Source organism: Myotis lucifugus, unplaced genomic scaffold, assembly GCF_000147115.1.
Source record: "Myotis lucifugus unplaced genomic scaffold, Myoluc2.0 scaffold_103, whole genome shotgun sequence".
Classification (NCBI taxonomy): domain Eukaryota; kingdom Metazoa; phylum Chordata; class Mammalia; order Chiroptera; family Vespertilionidae; genus Myotis; species Myotis lucifugus.
In genome coordinates this window covers 2,254,331-2,276,388 of record NW_005871151.1, presented here as the reverse complement: position 1 = coordinate 2,276,388, position 22,058 = coordinate 2,254,331, and the positions used below count along the sequence as shown (strand labels likewise).

The following is a 22,058-nucleotide window of genomic DNA, read 5'->3' as shown; positions in this document are numbered from 1 at the left end:
CCCAGTGGCACCCTCTTGCAAACCCGACTTTCAACACCTCCAGGGGGGGGCCCCAAAACGCACCACGGGGGTTGGGTCCGGTGAGGGACAGATTCCAACATGGTGCGGGGGATTGTCGATGGCGGGACGGCGGTTCACAGGCAGACCATAGCAGGTGTACGTAAGAGGGAAACCCCTGCCAGGGGACCCTTGGAAATTGCCTTGAGCGCAGGCCGGGCAGGGAGCGGGCGTTGGGTCCCGGCTCGGAGGACATGGCCGGGCGTCCGGGGGGCTCCGTCCCTTCCAGGGTGAGCTGTCGCTTCCGTTTTTCCAGTAAACGAACCGGGGGATAGGCCCGGCGGCGCGCAGAGTTCCCCCGCCCTTGGAGACGTCAAGTTGGAAATTACGGGTTTGGTTTGGGTTAAAATGTATCAGGCCCCACAGAGATGTAACTTCACCCTCTCCAGCTGCCGGGGTATCAGTGAAAAAGTTTGGAAAGTACTAGAAGGAGTTAGCAGTCGGCCCCGCCTCCGAGGCCACCTGCACCTTGTTGAGCTGCACTGAGGCTGCAATAATCGGAAGGCTTCACTGGGTGTTTACGTGCGGGCCCCGCAGTGAGCGCCCTGCAAAGTTTTTATTTTTTTAAAAATTAATTTTAGGGACAGAAAAACATGGATTTGTTGTTTCACGTATGTGTACATTCATGGGTTGATTCTTGTATGTGTCCTGACCGGGGATTGAACCTGCAACCTTGGCCTTTGGGGAGGACTCGCCAACCAACGGAGCTACCCGGCCAGGGACCGCTGCAAAGTTTTGCGAAGTGCAGCGTGTCCGGGTGTTTCAAATAATCCTATTTTCCTGGGCGAGATGTTGCTTTTTTGCTGAAACGAAAGTACACGTGGGCCTTATGATGACTGGAGGCTTACCGTTGGGGGCAGTGACGTTGAGAAGGAAAGGATCAAAGTCTGTTGTTTATGGGGCTGCAGATGCGGCAGCTTTGTTTCCACTGAGGGTATCTTTTGGGGACAATAATCTGGGAATTAGAGGGACATAAGGGTGATCCTCTTCAAATTTGGAATTTTGTGCTAAGAAAAAAAATGTTCTCTGGGGCTTTTTAGAGGAATTCTTTAAAAGAAAACCTTTCTGTTAATTAAGTGGTTCCTTTTGCAAACTTCCATTTTATTTGTGGGGAATTCAGAAAAACGAGACCATATTATGAACTACTCACCCTCCCATTTTTCAGGTTAAAAGTAGGCCTGATTTTTTTCCAAATTAAGACAAAAATAGAAAATGAGGTATTAACGTAACCCCCTTTAAACATACTGACATGCCTATTGTAATTTCTCGATGTTAAACCTAAGAGTTTTGATGCTGACTTCATTACCCCACCACAAATTTTCAAAATTAACCTCTCTTTTTAAGGTATTTTCATGTGTGTATTATTATTATTATTTTAATTAGGAGGGGCGGTCTTAAACGGATGTGCCACACAGTGTGACTCCTTGTTTACCCAAGAGCCCAAGTTAGTTTCTCTTTCAAGTTTGTTTTCATAGTAGAGGCTGGTTAACTGGAAGGACTGTAGCTTCTGGATATATGTTCATTTTATAATAGGCAGTTTTAAAATGTGTCCATATGACATTATTATTTTTTAAAATGTCTTTGCTGAGTAAGTGGATCTGGAGTTGCCATAGAACATTTTTTAAAAGGCCTGAAGTTTCTAGGAGGGAATTTCCTGATGAGCTTAAAAGGTCATCAAGAGTAGTTTCTAAAACGTCAGTAATTTCTCAACCAAAGACACTCTGATTGGTAAGAAGAAACGTGAAAGGAAAAACAATGAATTATTTCAAGCACTTTTGAAAATGCAGCATTGTGAGAAAGAATAAACAGCATGATTTTTCAAAGGACTTCATCCTTTGACTTCAAGAAGTTAATGAAGTCAGCATTGCTGTGTGTAGATGTCTTATAAAATGTTCTACAATTGTTAATTATTGCTTTCCACTACATGGTGAAATGATGGTTATTCTTTCAGGTCAGATACTCTGTGATAGAGAAATGGGGGGGGGGTTCATTGCTTCAGGATAATTTGAGCTCTGAGCTTATTTACCAGTGAGTTTTTGGATTTGTGCTGTCTTCCCTGTAAAAGACATCATAGCTGGTCATCAGAAAGAAGAGAACTTACACTTACCAGTAGGAGGAATGAATTTGTATTCAGTCATCTACATATACTCATCCAACTTTTTGTGATTACGAATATTCATTTAGGACATGGGTCTAGTATTTTGGAACCAACATAAGCTAACTGTCCTGTAAGGGCATTAAATGGGTAGCCTGATTTCAGTCTCATCCAATGTTGGTTGCATTTATTCCACAAATACTTTTATTTGCCACGTGCTGCAGATACAGTTTTGAACTAGACAGACAAGATACCTGATCTTATGAAACTTAACTTCTAATGTAGGGGTTTGGAAAGAGAGACAACATATAAACAAGTATATTTTCAAATAGCGGAGTTACAATAAAAATAAACGTGAGAATGAAATCAAGTGATGGAGATTGGTGGAAGGCATCTCTGAAGAGGTGACTTCTGAGTTGAGACCTGAATGATGGGAGTCAGTTGAGCTGGAAGAGCAAGTGCAGAGGCTCAAAGTCTGCAATGAAGTAGATTTGTTTTGAGGACAGCTAGAAAGCTCATGTGAATAGAGAACAGTCCGTGAGAGGAAGGATGGCACAAGGTGGGTGAGGTAGAGAAGCAGGTCGGAGTCAACTCTTGGGCTTGGAGGCCATGTTAAGGACTCTGTTCCAAGTTCAATAGAAACCCTTGGAGGATTTTCAGCAGAGGAATGCTATAATTTACATTTTAAAAAGACTATATTTCGTTGAATCTCAGTTGCTGTCACTCTTAAGACATTGTTTTATGTAACACTAAAGGAAAAAATGCTGTCTGTTAAGCTGTGATATGTCATAGATTTTAAGAAGCATCCTTATTTCAAAGATCAAAATATAAAAAAAGTATGTGCCTTAGAATTGATGAAAACATGGATTAATGATAGATAATTACTGTATCCTATCCCACAGGCTAGAATTGTTGCCATTAGAAATCTGTAACCTAGGCATTTGGTGATAAGAACAAATAATTTGGTTGTTTTTCCAAACTTTGGCTTCCTTCTTATTTTTGTTTCGTTTTCATTATTTAGTTCATCTAGGGTCAGACCATGTACCTTATATATGTTCCAAATATATTATTGTTGAGGATAATGGTAATAGGTAGGTAGCTCTTACCATCCTTATCCATCTTTCTTGGCAGTTCTGATACCCGGTTTGCAATTACATTGAACAACAAGGATGCCCTCACTGGAGATGAAGAGACCTTGGCTTCATATGGGATTGTTTCTGGGGACTTGATATGTTTGATTCTTGAAGATGCCATTCCAGCACCTAACTTACCTTCATCCACAGATTCAGAGCATTCCTCACTCCAGAATAATGACCAACCCTCTTTGGCCACCCCCTCCAGTCAGTCCAGCATACAGGATGAACAGCGGACTGATTCATTCCAAGGAGAGGCAGCCCAATCCGATGTCTGGAATGATGGCAGTATGGTGGGTATTACTGTTCAGACAGAAAATGGGTAGTTGACAAATCATACTTGATTGAATTCTGAGCCAGTCAGGATCATTATCATCAGTAGACTGCAGATTATATTCTTATAGAAAACATTTTTGAAACTGCTAAATGCCTGGATTAATATTGGGCATTCTGAAGAACCCAGTTTTTACCTATTTATTTTGTTCAGATATTCATTCACCCCTTCAGATAAATTACCCCTTGGCTTCTATCGCTGCCTTTAACTATTTGTATGCCATAAGCGTCTATAGATTCAAGTGGCAGACCTTTTTTAATTCAAGATATCGTGGCAGTTAACTGGTTAAGCTCATGTTCCCAGCTTTGGTTCTCTGGTCTACTCCACTTGTTAAGGCTATACATAGTCCAGTTATTTCCAAATGATTTGCTGGACATTTATACCTGGGTGTTAAAAATTGTCACCTCAAAAAATATTGTTACCTCATATTCTCTATGCCAACATAAATTTGAAAATATGTGCACTGATGTTCTTTTGTTTGTCAGTGGTACTACTGTTTTCCTGACCTTAAAACCTTGGAGTGATTTTGACTCCTCATACCCAACCCCTTAACAAGCCCTGTCAGTGTTTCCTTTCCATTTCAGGCTTTCAGTGTCTGTTCTTCAGTGCACTTTCTAGGTTCATTTTCTTTCTACAGCTTTTTGGTTATGTTGTTCCCTTGCTCTTAATTACTCTGTCACAGATATTCCCGTGCTCATACTTTTGAATTGAAAAGACCACATATCTCTAGTTCAACCCTGTCATGGTGCAGAGGAGGAAAATGTCCCTCCCCCTGTACCAGTTTTTAAGGCTTTCTGAGAAGTTGCCCCACATCCTTTACAGGGCTGGTTTCTGTTCTTCCCTCCTGTAAACTGCCATCTCCTATCAGACCAGACTCCTTATTTTCCCTCTACCAGCCAACACACTCAACATGTGCACACGTACACACTACCTAATGACTGCTTCGCACCTTTGCTCTTGCTGCTCACCCAGCCTGTAATTCACTACCTCTCCTCTCCCTCCTGTCTGTATCTCTACCCGTCCTAAGGCCCTGCCAAACATAATACTTTTCTTTATCTTTATTATCTCTATTGCCTTGGAAACACCTCATTTTTTATCCTGCCTTTTGATTTCTTGTAAGTCTCAAGTGATCATTTTTATTACTTAATTTATTAATAATATATATGTCAGCTTGTTAATGGTTTTGTCTATGTACTTATCTCTTCAACTTAATTTTTTTTGTGGGCCTTAAACATTTATAATTATTCATTGTGCCTAGCGTGTCTTTCAGTATATACATATACTAAAAAATACTTTTTAACAGGTTTGTAAATTATGAAAAGCATTTATGTTCAGATTTTTAGTAATAGTATCCAGAGAGATTAAGCAAGTTAAAAAAAGCTTTTAAAAAGCTTAATGTACCTACTCTTATGTGTGTGTGTTCTTTTTAGAAATTATTATGTAATTTTGTGTTTTTGTTTCATAGAGATAATCTAGGGAATGAGTAAGAATATTCAGTCACATATTTAAATTACATTTCTGAATCATTTTTGCTGATAGACCCCTTCAGAGATTCTGGTGGAAGGGCCCATTCCCTTTACTTCTGTGTACTATTACAATTGTCCAGTAAAATGGAACTTTTCATAGTGTATGTAATAGTTACTTTACTAGTTTTCTTTTGGAAACTTTTGAGAAATTAATATTACCTCAAGTTAGTAATTTAAGTTCCAAAAGCAAGCTGTTTTGTGCTCTAAGACTTGTATAGGAGGACTGTAAAACCTTCGTGTGGAAACAGCTTGAAATCTCATAAATAATGCATTAAGTACTTGAAACAGTAGGGTCTGCTAATTAAATGTAGGATGGAGCATTAGAAAATGAAAATAGGAAAATTTTACTCTTGCAGTTAAGTGTAAATTAATTTTCTCAGATGCCGTTATATTTGGGAACTCATCTAGTACCTGTTGATTCTTTAATGGGAAACAGATAACTGGGTATCAGACCCTAATGTTAGCTATAAGCTGCATTTTAGTCACTTGTTCCAGTCATTTGTAAATGACATATGATACTAGTAAATGATCTGTTCAGAGAGGTGGTGCTGAACATTTTTTTTCCACTTCCCTATGCATGAAGAATAAGATAAATATTCTCATCATATCAGAATGGCTCAGTGAATGCCAGTGGTTCTCATGGAGTGGCAGTAAGGTTTGATAAGTTCACCAGGGGATTCTGATATCTTCCTCTTATGTCATTATCAGTTTAGGGCAACCTTTTCAATATTTTTTTCACATCTATTCTCCCATGCAACTGTCAGTAAGTAGTTAATGGCCCAAAGTTAGGCATAATCCTATATAATAAAGAGTTAATATGCTAATTAGACTGAATAGCAGAATGACCGTCCAGATGACCTTCCAAATGACCTTCTGGACAAAGCTGGGGCTGTGAGGGCCAGCTGAGGCTGCTAGGGGCTGTGAGGGCCAAGCCCCTTGCACGAATTCTGTGCATCAGGCCTCTAGTAGATAAGAAGCAAAGAACCTGTACACTTTATAATTTAGTTAGGTGTTAAGTGGTTTTAATAAGTAATTTCTGTTTGTTCAAAATATGATAGAGCCTCCTTTTTTTTATTGTCTAAAATTTTACATATGTCTCCTTTTTCCCCTCTTGATTGTCCCCCCCCCCCCGCGCCCCAGCCATTCCCACTCTGGGCAAGCCCCCACTGCCCCAGTGTCTGTGTCCATTGGAACCTCCTTTTTTAGGTAGTGTGAGTTGTCATTGCCCTCTAGGTTTTAACAAGTGAATTTGGATGTTTTTCATAAGCCACCAGGGATTTTAGAATAGCCTCATGCTCCTTGACATTCTCCCACCCTTGGACTCATAGTATGTAATTTTAATTTCCTCTGCCCCTTCTTTAATGGAAACATGAACTGAAAAAGAAGAAACATGTGCTTTGATTAGGAGTTGAGCACAAGCCTAGAAAACCAACTTTGTGAGCAAAGTTAACATAGGTAACGTAGTCTTATTGAAGCAGCATATTATGTTTAAAAGCCGTGAACTGGGAATCTGGTGAGCTTGTTCACTTCAAAGTTTTATTAGTTGCTAACCTTGATTGTTATTTAATATGAGTCACAATTACAGCATGTATAAAAAGGTGACATCATTTGTCATGCCTATTTTATAGCATTTTTGCATGTTGCAAATGAGAAAACTCTGAAAACAAAAACATTATGAATTGTAAGATATCCTTCATCATTTACTGAGTGTCTACTATGTGTTAGGTACTGTACTGGGGTTATACAAATAGGTGACATGTAGTTTGTTCATTTCTAAGTTTGTGGTCATGGTAGGATGTAGATGAGTAATTAGAAAATTTCAATACTGTGTGATGAAGTGGAGTAATAAAGCCTTTGCAAAGTAGAGGGTAGTCGGTGTCACTTCTGTTGAAGAGGTGGAGACTGCTAGAGTGGGGAGGAAGGGACTGGCAGAAAGTGAACTTGATACAGAGTCAGGGATCAGGTGACGAAAGGCCTTGTATGCTAAGGAGTTTAGGAATTTGGACTTTATTTGTAGGCCTGCATTTCTCAGCATGTCCTCTATGAAAGACTGGTTTCATGAGATGATAAGTAAGTGAGGAAGGAAGATAGCTGAGCGTTGAGGAAGGAGGATAGCCTTTCTTGGTTATGCGCTCATTATTATGGGACTTCTCAGAGCTTTGTAATGCCACAGCATACTTGGTGAATATGGAGGGAAGGTTAGGTAGCAATAGCATGTAGCATTTTCCAACTTCTTTTATTGTCAACCTCTTTCTTTCCTAAGAACATCTAGGGTCACATTTCAAGGCACAATTTAGGGAAATGCTGCTGTCTACATTGGGGAAATACTGACAGGGTTTAAGTTGGGACATAGGACATAATTGGAGTCTTAATTGTCAGAAAACTGGCAGCAGTGGGTGGAATGTATGGAAGATAAAAAAGTGGAGTCAGGTGTATTGGGGAGGCTGTCGCTGGAAGTCAGGAGATAAATGAGTGTGAAGTACTGTTGGAGTAGGAAGGGGCAGATTTGAGAGATACTTAGGAGATAGATTCAGTGGAACTTTGAAGTATGATCAGATTGGGGTGGGGTTTAGTAACGTAGACTGAGAAATCTAGGAAGATTTCCAGGTTAATGGAGATAAGGAATTTGGAATGGAGGAGTAGATTGCAGGCTCATTTATGTAGGAGGGCTTGCTTTAATGTGTCCCATTTCTGAACCCAATAATGTGCTTTGACTTTGAGCACTAATCTCAGTTCACTTTAGGATACAAAATATCATGTATAAAAGTCTATTTAATGAATTCATTGTTTGTTATCCTTTTCAGCCAGGGCCTAGTCAAAATGTTGAAGCTGAGTCAATTGAAGATATTGTGGATATGGATGAAGACACAGGTTTCTACCCCTCAGAACCAATGCTCTGCAGTGAATCAGAGGAAGGGCAAGTGCCCCATTCATTAGAGACCCTGTATCAGTCAGCTGACTGTTCTAGTCCCAGTGATGCCTTGATAGTATGCATTCATCTTCTCATGTTGGAGTCGGGTTACATACCTCAGGTAAGATGACAAGAGAAGACAAGCATCTTGTTAGGGTTTACGTTTCTATTAGGAAAGGAGGTGTATCAGTAAATATCCCCAGATTTTTGTGTTGTGTATTCTAGATTTCTTTATTAAATGTGGTTGTATATTAAATGTAATATGCTGAACACAGTGATAGGCATACAGTAGGCAAGCAGTAAGTATTCTCTTTTCTTTTTTTCTTCATTTGTTTTATCAGTTTTTAATTAATATTATAAAAGTGATGGCAACTTGGGTTAAAAGAACCACAAGATTACAGTATGTAGGATAATATGTAGATAAAATGTGTTCAGTGAGTGTGGATTGGGTGTGACTAGACAGATGATGACACACCAGGTTTTTTATATTAATGGCTCTATGAATTGCCAATAATTTAATAAGATTCAGTTAGGAAGAGGACATTGTTCTTATGCTGTAGTTGCTTGCATTCATTCATTCATTCTCCATTGTCAGGTGCAGTGCTTTGTCTCTGCTCCCAGGTTGCTTATAGTCCAAGAGTGAGAGAGACAAGTATACAAAACATTGTACTGTATTGGTTAAATTCTAGGAGAGACTTAGCCGTAGATAGGATGCCAGAGATTCACAGAGAACATTTAGAGTAGAGTTTCTTAAACTTTAATGTGCACAGAATACCTGAGGATCTTATTAAAATGCAGATTCTAATTTAATAAGTCTAAGGTGGAGCCTGAGATTCTGCATAGTCTCACACAATAGCGATGCCACAACTGGTGGTATTATGAGTAACAGTAATTCAGTGATCACTGAACACCTGCACCATGCCATGCACTGAGCCAGGAATCAGGATATAAAGATAGTCCTTTTCAGGAGTCCACAAGTATGGGAGATAAATAAAATGAAAATTATAATATATTATGATAAAATAAATAACACTAGAGACTGAATGTTAGTGGATAAAAGAAAGAGAATGACAAACATGATTTTTTCTTGTTATCCTCACCCAAGGATATGTTTTTATTGATTTTAGAGAGGAAGGGAGAGAGAGAGAGAGAGAGAGAGAGAGAGAGAGAGAGAGAGAGAACATTGATGTGAGAGAGAACTATCAATTGGTTGCCTCCCATATTTGCCTCGACCAGCATCCTAGTTATTGCTGCGACTGGGAATCAGACTCACAACCTTTTGGTGTTTGGGACGAAGCTCCCACCAAGTGAGCCATGGCCAGGGCAGGATTTAAAAAAAAAATTATTGGGGTGACATTGGTTAATAGGTTTCAAGTGTACATTACTGTATATTGCATTGTGTGCCCACCACCCAAAGTCAGTCATCTTCCGTCACCATATATTTGGCCTCCTTTACTCTCTACCACTCCTCCACCTCCTTCCGTCTGGTAGACATCATACTGTTATCTGTCTGTGTCTCTGAGTTTCAGTTTTATATCCCACATATGAGTGAAATCATGTAATTCTTAGCTTTTTCTGACTGACTTCGCTTAGCATGTATATATATATATTTTCTTTTAAAAGGGATTTCCAAAGAAAGTGATATTTGAGTTAGGTTCTTGAATGATGACCTTGGTAAGCAGAGAAGTGAGTCTTTGAAGAGAGAAATTAACTCCATCTCTGATATTATTTTATCTATTTGAACAAAAATTTTGATGGAGGATAATATATGGAAACTTTTTTTCTATCAAAATTTTATTCATAGCAATGTTAATGATTTGACAAATTTTATTAAGGGGATTGTAAGGAATGCTTATTTCTAGACAAGTTAGGGACTTCCTGGATGGTTAATCTTTTTGAGAGTAATACATTTCTATATTTGTTTCCCTTTAATTTCCTTTCCCAGGGGACTGAAACCAAAGCTATTTCCATGCCAGAGAACTGGAAATCGGGAGGAGTGTATAAGCTGCAGTACACGCATCCTCTCTGCGAGGGCGGCTTTGCTGCTCTCACCTGTGTGCCTTTGGGAACCCTAGTCGTCATAAATGGTAATTGGATGGCATAGTTGCAGTCATTAGTTTACGAATACTGACATGTTTCTCTCCAAATGTTTTATAGCCAGTTCATTAATTGCCCATTATGATATAGTTATGAGTCTTTTTTCAATTTTGTTTAATCCCTGTACCACTGATAACATGAGTCTGAAAGGTTATAGAATTATGGGTTGGCCCTACCAGTGTGGCTCAGTGGTTGAGCATCAACCTATGAACGAGGAGGTCAGGGTTCAGTCTCCAGTGTGGGGCGTGTAGGAGACAGCCAATCAATGATTCTCTCATCATTGATATTTCTCTCTCTCCCTCTCCATTCCTCTCTGAAATCAATAAGAATATATTTATATGAAAAAAGAGAATTACAGGTTGATGTTTTAGGTTAGCAGCCTTCATTTTTTGAGCAGCTCTACTCTTTTGCTGTTTTAACCTTATAATTTATTTTTTGCTCCAGTGGGAGTTGTTACAATAGGAGTGAGATGAACTCTTTGAAGAATATATGTTTCTTTATGACTATAAATGGCTTTTTTTTTTTTTTTAAATCAAGGTCTCGAACTGAGAGATGGTAAGAGGTGAGATTGAGCTGGGTCCCTTTGTATTCAGTTTGGCACCACTGAACAATATATAAATGCCCACAAACACTAAGGGTTCTGAGGCTTTAATCTGTGTGTGTTTTCTCCCCCACCCTGAGAAAGTCGCTCTTAGTAGTTTCTTTCCTAGTTGTCTTCAGTATTAAGAAAATTTCACTGGGATAGCAATACATCCCAATTTCATTTTAGCTCAGATGCCACCTACATGTCCATACCAACTATCAGTGGTGTTTGGAACAGTTTCATAATCAACATTCTGGAGATCCACTTGAGTGACTAGAATCTTGCATTTTTGTTGCATTTTGATTTTTTTAAATTAAAAATATATTTAATTGATTTTTTACAGACAGGAAGGGAGAGGGATAGAGAGTTAGAAACATTGATGAGAGAGAAACATCGATCAGCTGCCTCCTGCACACCCCCTACTGGGGATGTGCCTGCAACCAAGATACATGGCCTTGACTGGAATCGAACCTGGGACCCTTCAGTCCGCAGGTCGACACTCTATCCACTGAGCTAAACCAGTTAGGGCTGCATTTTGATTTTTGAGGTTTATCCTCTTAAGGATAATATTGGAATGACTGCATTTTTCCTTTTTCAGCACAGCTCATCTTTGTATAGCAAAGGCAGCAGGTGCTTTGATGTGTCATAGCTCAGTGGTTTTCAACACGTTCTGCAGCTCCTAGTTTCTGCTGAGACGAAGCAAGGAGGAGGCTTAGTAGAACTATCTCCACTTAAATCTTGAGCAGCAACATGTTTGTCTATTTCACTTATTGGGGTCCCTACAAGATTTAAAATGTGTTTTTTTTTTCTGCTGAAAGACAGTTCTAGGTGCCCTTTTGTGTAATTTCTGCTATTTCCTTTTAATTACTCGATTCTTCAACATGTTACTTAAAAGTCTCAAAATTTCAGCTTTAACAGCTTTGGTGGTATTCCACATTTGTCTGGACGCGACTATCTGATGGCACGAGGACCTAGCAATGCCTTTTCAGCAATTCATGACGATTACAAATGTAACTTTTAGTTGGGTGTTCCACCCAGATCAGCAGTTGCTGCCTCCATAACTTGCAAGGTGGAAGTTACCAAATGGTAAATGTGAGGTTGTAATTTTTGCCTCAGTTTCTTACTAAAACTCTTTAATAACATCTGTATAATAACCTCTATTTACTAGAGTTTCAAGATACTTAAAAGAGAATAGCTGTTAAATGTCTAATGATTTCTTAGTTTCCGATATTTCGTTTATTTACCATTCTTGGCAAGTCACCTGCTTGCAGACTTGCATGGCAGACAGCCATTCCAGGCTTGATTCTTTGAAAGGAGTAGTGTGTCCTTAAATCTCTCCTTCACCGAAGACATCCTGTTCGGTGCACATGTGCATAAGCACATCACTGGCTCTTTCATAGAATGAGATGAAGTATGCCTTTGTGTATGTGAATGAAATTGAACTCTCTGGTGATGTCAAGAATATTGGTCTTTTGGGTCTAGAGAGAGGATTCATTTAACAAACAAGGGAAGACTCATTGCCAAGGGTTAAATAAAAAATAAATGGAGTTTTGGTGATACTGGTAGAAATAATGATTTTATTGTGTTTAACTGTCTTTTATTAACCTTGTTGCATATCTTCCAGTTACTAATGAGCTGCTATTGGTAATACTTTTTATATAGGTATTATATAAAGGTGCTTACTGTAGTTTTTAAAGGGTGTTTTAGAGTGATTTTTAATTCATGCGATGGCAAGTTTATACTTTGGACTTTGCTGTGAGGGAAGGATATAAGCATAGAGCAGTTTGTTTTGTATAATGTGTCCTTTGTGTATTGGGGGCAAGGAAATACAGTCCCATACTGGAAAATGAAGGCAATTGATGAAGTGATGAATTTTCATCTTTCTTTTGCTTATTTACAGCTACACTAAAAATCAACAGTGAGATTAGAAGTGTGAAAAGATTGCAGCTGCTGCCAGAATCTTTTATTTGCAAAGAGGAACTAGGTAATGTAACCGTGATTTAACTTTTGGGATGACATTTTGAGAGCTTCACTTTTAAAAACCTGAAAGGTAATGTTCAAAAGACTGAGTTTCTGAATGAAATTAAAGCAAATTCAAGACCATGATGCAGAGTTTCTGTTTCCTGTTATTCTTAGGATCTTGGAATGCTGGATTATGTTTACATTGCCATTATGTAGACACTAGCATGTAATTTTTTGCACATTATTGATGCTTCATAATTTCTGAATTAATCTTTGTGGATTTTTCTGGCATTTTGGTTAGCCAGTATGGAGAGGATCTATGTTTTGTGGGGACCATACTAGTATAATGGAACTTCATTATTGAAGATATTTGCTTAAACCTATATAAATTTGGTTGCTATTTGGTGTAGATTGGACCTTTACCAGAAGTTTGCATTCTATGCATGGTTTTGTTTATGTTTTATAAAATTAGTAGATGCAAAGAAATTAAGTTTTTATTTTTTTAACTTAAGTCAAAGGATGAGATGTGGGTAGGTGGTTGAAGGAGAAGAGATGGGGTAGAGAGGGAAGTATCATCTTTAAGTACTGTTTTGTGCCTTTACAGATGTTATTCCATTTCATCCTCATAGTAAACTTGAGGGTTTAAAATCCAGATGGAGAGTGGTGTGGTATAGGGGGGAGATGACATTTAAAGCAGTGTCTTTTAAGGGAAGACCATGTAGATGTAGATCTTTGCTCTGAAGGCCTAACTTAGTCTTGTTAGTTCCCAGAGGAGATCAAGCCTAGAGACTGATGTATATGAACCAAAACTGATAGAGAAAGCAGACATCAGAATACAGTTGACCATTGGAAAACTGGAGTTAGGGTGCTGATCCCCCATGTAGTCAAAAATACACATATAACTTTTGACTCCCCTGAAACTTAACTACAGTTGACCTTTGGTATCCAAGGGGGATTGGTTCCAACATTCCCTGCAGATACCAAAACCCACGGATGCTCAAGTTCCTTTTATAAAATGATGCAGACCAATGCATACAATTGGCCCTCTGCATCCACAGATTTCCAACTGCGGATGGAAAACACTATTTTCTATCTGCTGTTGGTTGAATCTGAGGATGCAAAACCAGGCATATGGATGGCTGATTGTGGTTTATTAAAAAAAAAATCTGTATATCAGTGGACCTGTGCAGTTAAAACCTGTGTTGCTCAAGGGTCAACTGTACATATTTATAATGGTCTCTGAACATATAATGTCATAGTAGACCAGTGTTTCCTAACCATTTTTCCCTTATCAATCCCCGAAAGAGCCATTTACACATTTTTCCCCCTTGTCATTCTCCCCCATGAAAATAATACCATAGATATCTGTATCTGTATACTGTGACCCTTGGGAGGGGCAAAACCAATGTAATAACTAGGACTTTATTTTTTTGCCCTCCCAAGAACCAATTTTTGCCCTGTTGGAGGCAATATTGCTCCTGTTGCGAATGCATGAACTAGACTCATTAAATCTTTAAAGATGATCTTACCATTAGGGCCAGAAATTCCTTGGCTACAACACTGTATATTCACTTCTATGCTATGGGGAGTAGAAATACTCTACACTTTATAGCAGTAGAGGTTATTATGCCCATTTTATAGATCAGGAAATAGGTCTAGAGGAGGTTAAATTACTTCAAGGTCACGGAGCTAATAAATGGTGGAATTTAGGATTGGAATAGATTTGACTCCTATGCCTTTTTTTAAAAACAACTTTTATAGAAATGTAGCTCAGTTCATGTTCTTTATTTGCTTTCTATTAAAAAGGAAATGAAAGGAAAGGAAAAAAGGAAATGAAAGGGAGGGGAAAAGTTAATACAGTTTTATTACAAGTTTATGGACTATATTAATTGAATATTTTTAATATAGCACTTTTTATGTTAGGAATATGCTGTTCATTTGACAAGTCTTTTAAATAAATGTTTACTGTGGCTTATAGTATCCATATATACTAGGTACTGTTATTTATCCTTTTGTTCTAAGTCCCTAATTATTTTTATTATAGATCACTGAAGGAAATTTTTTTTATAGAAAATCAGTTTTCACATTAAACCAAATTTATTTTTTAAATATCTTGAAATTTGCCCTAACTGGTTTAGCTCAGTGGATAGAGCATTGGCCTGCGGACTGAAAGGTATCAAGTTCGATACTGGTCAAGGGCATGTACCTTGGTTGCGGGCACATCCCCATAGGAGGTGTGCAGGAGGCAGCTGATCGATGTTTCTAACTCTCTCTCTTCCTTCCTCTCTGTAAAAAATCAACAAAATATATTTAAAAAATATCTTGAAATTTGATTTAAACTCAAGATTGTAATTCATGCAATAAAGATGTAGAGTTTAGCTGCATATTTGTTTTATTCATTATCAAGTTATAATGCATGTTTTATTATAGACTAGAGGCCCAGTGCATGAAATTCGTGCACTGGTAGGGTCCTTAGCGGCTGCCGGCCGGGGCCTCCCTCCCTTCCCCCAGCTGGTCCTGCCCCCTAGTTCCCTGGTGAACTCCTGGAGGAACTCCCGGTTGAGGGGACAATTTGCATACTATGCTTTTATTATATAGAATAGTGAGTTGCATACATATGGACTGGGGAGGGAGCAAGCATAAACTGATTATCTACTGATAAATACTAGGCACTGTGTATGTAGCTTTAAATTTTAACCACACTTATCTGGTGCAGTGGTGATGTCTTCTTTAAACAGGTGAGCAAACAGGTACAGATCAGAAGGTTTAAGGTTATACACTTGGTAAATTTATAGCAAAACTGAAGTGGGAACTCTAGGCACAATTTGACAGTGTACATGCTGTATGTAATGTGCATGAAAATCACCTGGGGATTTTATTAAAATGCAGGTTCTGATTAAGTAGGTCTGTGGTGGGTCCTGAGATTCAATATGTAGAAACATTTCCCAGGTGATGTCAATACAGGTGATCCATGGACCACACTTTGGTAGCAGTTTAGTGGCTAATGTGAGTGCTTTGGAGCCCTACTTATCCTTATACCCTGCTCTGCCACTTACTCTAAGACCTTGGATGGGCTCTCTATATCTTGTCCTGTCTTTAAAGTGGGAATAATAGTATTTATCTCTTAGGGAGAATTGCTGATTCTAAAGAAGGCTTGAAAACTGCTTGACACAGTTGTAGTCATGTTATAAACACTGTTTTTTACTAAATCTAAGCTCCACAAGAGCAGTTCCCCACTGCATTCCCAGTGCTCAGAGCAGATTGGTAGATATCTATAATAATAAAAGCATAATATGCTAATTAGACCAGATGTTCTTCAGGACATCCTTCCGGACGAAAGCTGGGGCTGTGAGGGAAGCCCGGGTCCTGGGTGCCTGCCAGCAGCCGGAGGAAGCCTGGGTCCTGGGCGCCAGAGGGAAGCCGGTACCGGCAGTGGGGAAAGGAAGGCCTACTCTTAGACGAATTTCGTGCACGGGCCTCTAGTTCAGTATATCTAGTGTTCCCTACCAAATTATAGCCTATGAGCTGTATAGATTGGATACAGCTCAATTCATTTGATATGGGACTTTAGCTTTCAGAGTCTCACGCTATATACTCCCTAGTCTATTGGAGATTTTGATTTATATCTATGTTGGAATTATTTGTGAAAATTTATTTACCTCTTTGATTGGTTTGGCTGAAGTAGAGGACACCATTTCAAGTTTTTCCACTTGATTTTCTATTTGATTTTTTATTTTAAATATTCTAGGGAAAAATGTAGCCAACATCTACAAAGATCTTCAGAAACTCTCTCGCCTCTTCAAAGACCAGCTGGTGTATCCTCTTCTGGCTTTTACCCGACAAGGTGAGAGATGATAAATGATCACAGGTCAAATGGCTAGAAAGAATAGTGAATTTAAAGTACTGTGCTCATGACTCTTCCCTCTTTTCTCCTCCTAGTGAAATTCTGCTCTGATTTTAAGACTAAGCTTAAATGTTAATTCCTTAAATGTTATTCACTCCCTCTTTGTAGTTCCATAGCATTTTGTACATATCTTTATTGTAGCTCTTTATTCAGTGTATAATAATTGTTGATATAATTTCTTTCCACCTAAGGTTGTGAATACTTGAAAGCAGGGAATATGTCTTACTCACTTTTGTATTCTCATGGCCTAGCACAGGGTCTGGCCCATAATACGTTCAATAACACATAAATAAATAATGTATTTTTTTTTTAAATATTTATTGGGGCTCTATGCTAGGTACTTTGGATATTTCACATGTGTTCTTACTTAATGCTAACAACTTTGAAGTAGCTTTTCTCATTTTATAGATGGTGAAACTGAATAATTCAGTGAGGTTTATATTCACTCAAGATTCTTGTATAGTCAGCTTTCTCTTATATGTGTTGTAGTAAAAAATACTTAAAAATCGCAGTGACTTGCCCTGGCCGGTGTGGCTCAGTTGGTTGAAGCATTGTCCTGTACACCAAAAGGTTCATAGGTTGACGCTCAACCACTGAGCCACACCGTCTGGGTTCTACCTCCTTTTTTTAAGCCTGCCTAATAGTAATTGCTAACACCTGAGTGCTTATTGTGTGCCAAACATTGTTCTAAGCACTCTATATGTATTAATACATTTAATTCCCAACTTAGTGAGGTAGATAACGTTATTAACCCATTTTACAGATGAGGAAATTGAGTTAGGCAGAGTTTAAGTAACTTGTCCAAAAGCACACAGCTAATAAGTGGCAGCATTGGGAGCCAGTTATAAAAGCCAGTGAATTATCCATTTTCTGTAGTTGAGAAGAGAATTAAAAGAAACCATTGACTAGTATCTACAAATTGTCAGAATTATTTTTTATCTGTATTAAGCAGTATTTGTCTTTCCACTAAAACAGGGGAACAAGGAAGGGGCTTAGTAGTAGTAATCTAGTTATCCTGGGGTTAAAAATTTGTTGTAGATGTGTGTGCTTGGATAATTGAGGCCACCACCCAGTTTGTTACCTCTATAAAGGAACTACTTGCCTGCTTTTGTTGAATGTGTGGGGAAAGCTGGATGTTCTTTACTCAGAGACACTTGTTCTTTTTCTCCTTTTAGCACTGAACCTCCCAGATGTATTTGGGTTGGTAGTCCTTCCATTGGAGCTGAAACTACGGATCTTCCGACTTTTGGACGTTCGTTCTGTCCTGTCTTTGTCTGCAGTTTGTCGTGACCTCTTTATCGCGTCAAATGACCAACTTCTGTGGAGGTGTTTATATCTTCGGGACTTTCGAGGTGATTTCCATGATGACATGTTAACAAGAAAGGGGCTCTTTCTTACTGAGGTCTTAGTTCTTAATGATTCAGCTTGCCAGAAGTTTTTAGTTATAGGTTTTCTTTTTTAGGGTAGCAAATAACCATAACATAGAGCCTATAGTAAAGAGATTCTAAGCTTCATAAATCTTTGCCTATGTCCTGAAAACTCTCCTCAAATAGCCACTTAGACTAAGTAGACCGTCAGGATAGAAAAATGGACGTGAGATAGGTTTATTCTCTATCGGCCATCCTCAGTGTCTGACTTAGAAATCCACTGCATTTCTAACTACTTCTGTGGTTGTGACCAGAGTACAAGTGGAGAGAGTCTTGCTCTGCTGTGGCAGGCGTGTTGCTGGGGAAGCTGTATTTCTGCATTGTCACATTTAAGGTGACCTGGTCATCATTGCAGCAGTGATGACAGTGGAACTTGGGGCTGGGGAGAATTCTCCAAAATGTCACAGGGTTTCCAGGTACAAGGCTGGAAGCCTGAGTGTGGAACTTCTTTTCGGTCACACCATTTTACTACATATCAGTGTTTTCTTAAACTGTGGTTTGACTCTGGGTGGGTCACAAAATCAACTTAAGGTGTCATTTTACAAAAAAAAGACAGGAAAGTCAGCAGCACTTTATAAAATAGGAGTAAACTTATATTTTAGTTATATAGATACATAAATGTAAAAAAATCTTACACGTTACAGTGTAAAATAAAAAAGTTTGAATGATGGTGCTATATATGATAATGTATCACTCTAGTAAACATGTATGGGTAGGTTCCCCTTCCTCTTTTTTTTTTTAAATTAAAAGTATCATGTAGAGTCATTTGGATTGTCAAAATTTTTTTCTTTCAAAGCTTCAAAATGTAGAAAGTGCAAATGACCTGGTTTTTCCTTGTCTTCCTTCTTGATTCCTGAGGTCCTCATTCTTTGTTTCTGCTCCTGAATCCAAAGTTTAAAATGTTATTTTGTCCCTTGAGGCAGGACATGTCATCTCAGAAATTTAAAAAGTTATAGTCAAAATGAAAAGACAAAATGACCACCATATATGGAAGATCCAACCAAAAAAAAGCAGGCTATGATAAAAATACCCATGAAAGGAAAAAATACTTTTTACTTGTATATTTGAGTTCAGGTTTAAAATACAATCAGTCTCTACCTCATTTCCAGATTGTGGTCCACAAGCTCATTTGTAAGCTGAGTGTTCATATTTTTCTCTTGAATTTCCCTGTACAGACAATGTTATGGGGCTGGAGCTTTTATAACTTTTTCTTCCATGCCAATGTAATAACTTCTAGAGAAGACATCACTATCTTTTATCCAAACTCGTCACTAAAAGGAGTTCTTTTCCTCATTTCACAGATTTTAAGTAAGTACATTGAAAATTACTTAGTTATGATCAAATTTCTGAGTCGAATCATTCAGAACATGTTTGGGAGAAAATGTAACCCAATTATGGAAGAAAACCTTACCAGCTTGACCTCCAGTAATGACCATGAGCTGTAATACAGACACTCAGAGGTTGTCACCTGGCTTAGTGTGACATGAGACTTGGGGTCAGAAGCAGCTGACACCCTAGATGGAGTTAGGGGGAGACGGTGTAGTGTGGGTCAGTTAGCACAGGAGAGAACAGCCATGCAGCCCTCTGCATCCTTGAGGGAGTCACTGCATTGAGCCACGTAGCACAGAGCAGTGCCGGCTGCCCTCAGCCGTCCAGAGAGGATCTGAGTTAGGTTCAAGAAAGTATAAATGGTAGTGTGTGTGTTAAACCAATGATGGATTCACGTTCCTTTTTCTGCTTAATGAGGATGCTTTCGTTTCCTTAGGACAGAAGCAAACTTGCTGTTTCATGCTGGATGAATAAAGCATTTTAAACCCTTACTTTTTGTTTTTCCTTTGTAGATGGTACTGTTAGAGTTCGAGACACAGATTGGAAAGAAGTAAGTGTTTGCAAATATCAAGGCTAATGTTCACAACACAGAAATAACTAGTGGATTGGTACATTATGGGCAGTTTTCACTTTTTTATGATGTAATCTGTTTTCATTAAATTTATTGCTCATTTTCAGTAAATGGAAATGTTTTCAACTTTTACTTTAAACTCAGTCCCTGTTTTCTTGTAATTACACAGGAAGTAAATTTTAACACAATGATTATTTTTCACCTTAATAAAACATTCTCCCTTCTGTTTCAAAGAAGATTTTTTTAAAGTGAGTTGCTTTTGTGCTGGAATAGTGTTTAGCTGTTCTGCTAGTTAGAATAGTACATTAAGAAAAGAAAAAGTGATGTTATTTTATTTGCTGATGCCTACTATAAAAGACGTTGATAGGACTGAGAAAAACTTGGGAGGAAGGACTAGAGAAGAATAAAATTCAATGAAAGTATTCAAATATGTACAAAATATGTCCCATCCTCTAAAATGGGCATCTGTTTTATCTTGTTTAAATTGAGATCTATTAGGGACACAATTTAAGTGAAAAATAATAACCTCACCCCCCAACACCTTTATATTTTATGGCATGATATTTTCAACAAATATTTAACTTTGCTACTTTTAAAAAAGGCTGACTTAAGATTGCATGTTAGCTTGAGCACTCTGGGTTGCAGTCTTGAAAGTACATGCGACTCAGTTATCCCTCCTTTGGATGTATTGTTGCTCCAGGTTGGCACAATTGCTCGGTTGCAGTGTGGTTAAAGACTAGAGCTCATCGGTATTGTATTCAGAGTCACTACCTGATTCGCTTACAAAGAAATGGTAAAAGTTCGTTTCTGTGCACTGGTTTTTGGTCTGCCTTGATAGTGTGGGAAAAGGAAAGGACAGATCTGTACAGTGAAAGCAGGTTGGAACTTTGGGGAGACATCCCAACCACTTACCAGATCCTGTTCTTGTTTTTCTTCAGTTGTACAAGAAGAAGCACAAACAAAGAAAAGAAGCTCAGAGAATTCGGCATATGATGTTCCTGCCACCGTCGTCACCCCACCCCAACCCATTCTACCCCAATCCCTTCCACCCCAGGCCTTTCCCTCCCAGCTCGCTCCTTCCTCCAGGAATTATTGGTGGTGAATTTGATGAAAGACTAACACTTCCCTATGTTGGGAACCCAATCAATTCACTCATCCCTGGGCCTGGGGCGGCACCCGGCCAGTTCCCTCCACTCAGACCACGTTTTGACCCAATTGGCCCACTTCCAGGACCTAACCCCATCCTGCCAGGGCGAGGTGGCCCCAACGACAGATTTCCCTTCAGACCCAACAGGGGTCGGCCAACTGATAGCCGGCTACCGTTCATGTGATTGATTCGCAGCCCCACTCTGGAGCTTGTTTGGTTTTGTTTCTTAAAACTACAGCTGTCATCTTGTCGGGTTGCTGACCTCTAGTGTTTTCTGATTGCGGCGGTGAGGAATGTACTCACACAAGCCTTTCAGTAGATGTATTTAAAGCTCCAGGGGTGGTGAGGCCCAAAGGTTACTTCATGACAAGGTTGGCCTTGGGAATAGTTGGCTACTGACTTCCCTCTAGAATGAAGGTTGTTCACCGATAATGTTCTGTACCAGATTTTTAAAAATTAAGTATAAATTACATGGCAGTCTCGACTTTTATTACAGAAAGATATATAATAAATATTCAGAACAGCTTTACAACATTACTTGGACATTTAAAAATGATCAGAGAACCTATTCATTGTCATCAAATTGTTGCAGGGGATTTTAAACATTTTAATGGCCCCTTTTTTCAAATGAAATCATTTGCAGAAGCTGATTTATAAAACGACTAAAGCAGAGCTAGTTTGGTTGAACTGAACTTTGGGCACCCACCAGCTCAGTCCACCTCCTCCCTGGCCCTGCAGCTCTTCCTCGAAGTGTGGGGTGAACATCTGGGCTCTGCAGCAGCACTGCTGGCGGCCACTGGGTTATAGGGACTTGGAGTGTGGGGTGAACTTCTGGGTTCTGCAGCAGCACTGCTGGTGGCCATTGGGTTATAGGGACTCGGAGTGTGGGGTGAGACCTCTGGGCCCTGCAGCAGCACTGCTGGTGGCCATTGGGTTATAGGGACTCGGAGTGTGGGGTGAGACCTCTGGGCCCTGCAGCAGC

General features: G+C 39.0%; 1 protein-coding gene across 1 annotated transcript; it reads left to right on the top strand.

The window, feature by feature from the left end:
- Window positions 1-209: 209 nt before the first annotated feature.
- On the top strand, window positions 210-21,548 carry FBXO7 (F-box protein 7). Its single transcript, XM_014459146.2, has 9 exons — window positions 210-287; window positions 3,436-3,578; window positions 7,950-8,177; window positions 10,002-10,143; window positions 12,637-12,720; window positions 16,447-16,542; window positions 17,778-17,954; window positions 19,871-19,908; window positions 20,868-21,548. The coding sequence occupies exons 2-9, from the start codon at window positions 3,576-3,578 to the stop codon at window positions 21,258-21,260; spliced, it is 1,161 nt and encodes a 386-aa protein (XP_014314632.1). The 5' UTR covers window positions 210-287; window positions 3,436-3,575; the 3' UTR covers window positions 21,261-21,548.
- The last annotated feature ends 510 nt before the right edge of the window (window positions 21,549-22,058 follow it).

Excerpts from the sequence above, each read along its gene's own strand:
- FBXO7 (XM_014459146.2), top strand. Across the intron at positions 8,178-10,001 it reads AGTCGGGTTACATACCTCAG|GGGACTGAAACCAAAGCTAT; the intron begins GTAAGATGACAA and ends TTCCTTTCCCAG. Across the intron at positions 16,543-17,777 it reads TCTGGCTTTTACCCGACAAG|CACTGAACCTCCCAGATGTA; the intron begins GTGAGAGATGAT and ends TTCTCCTTTTAG.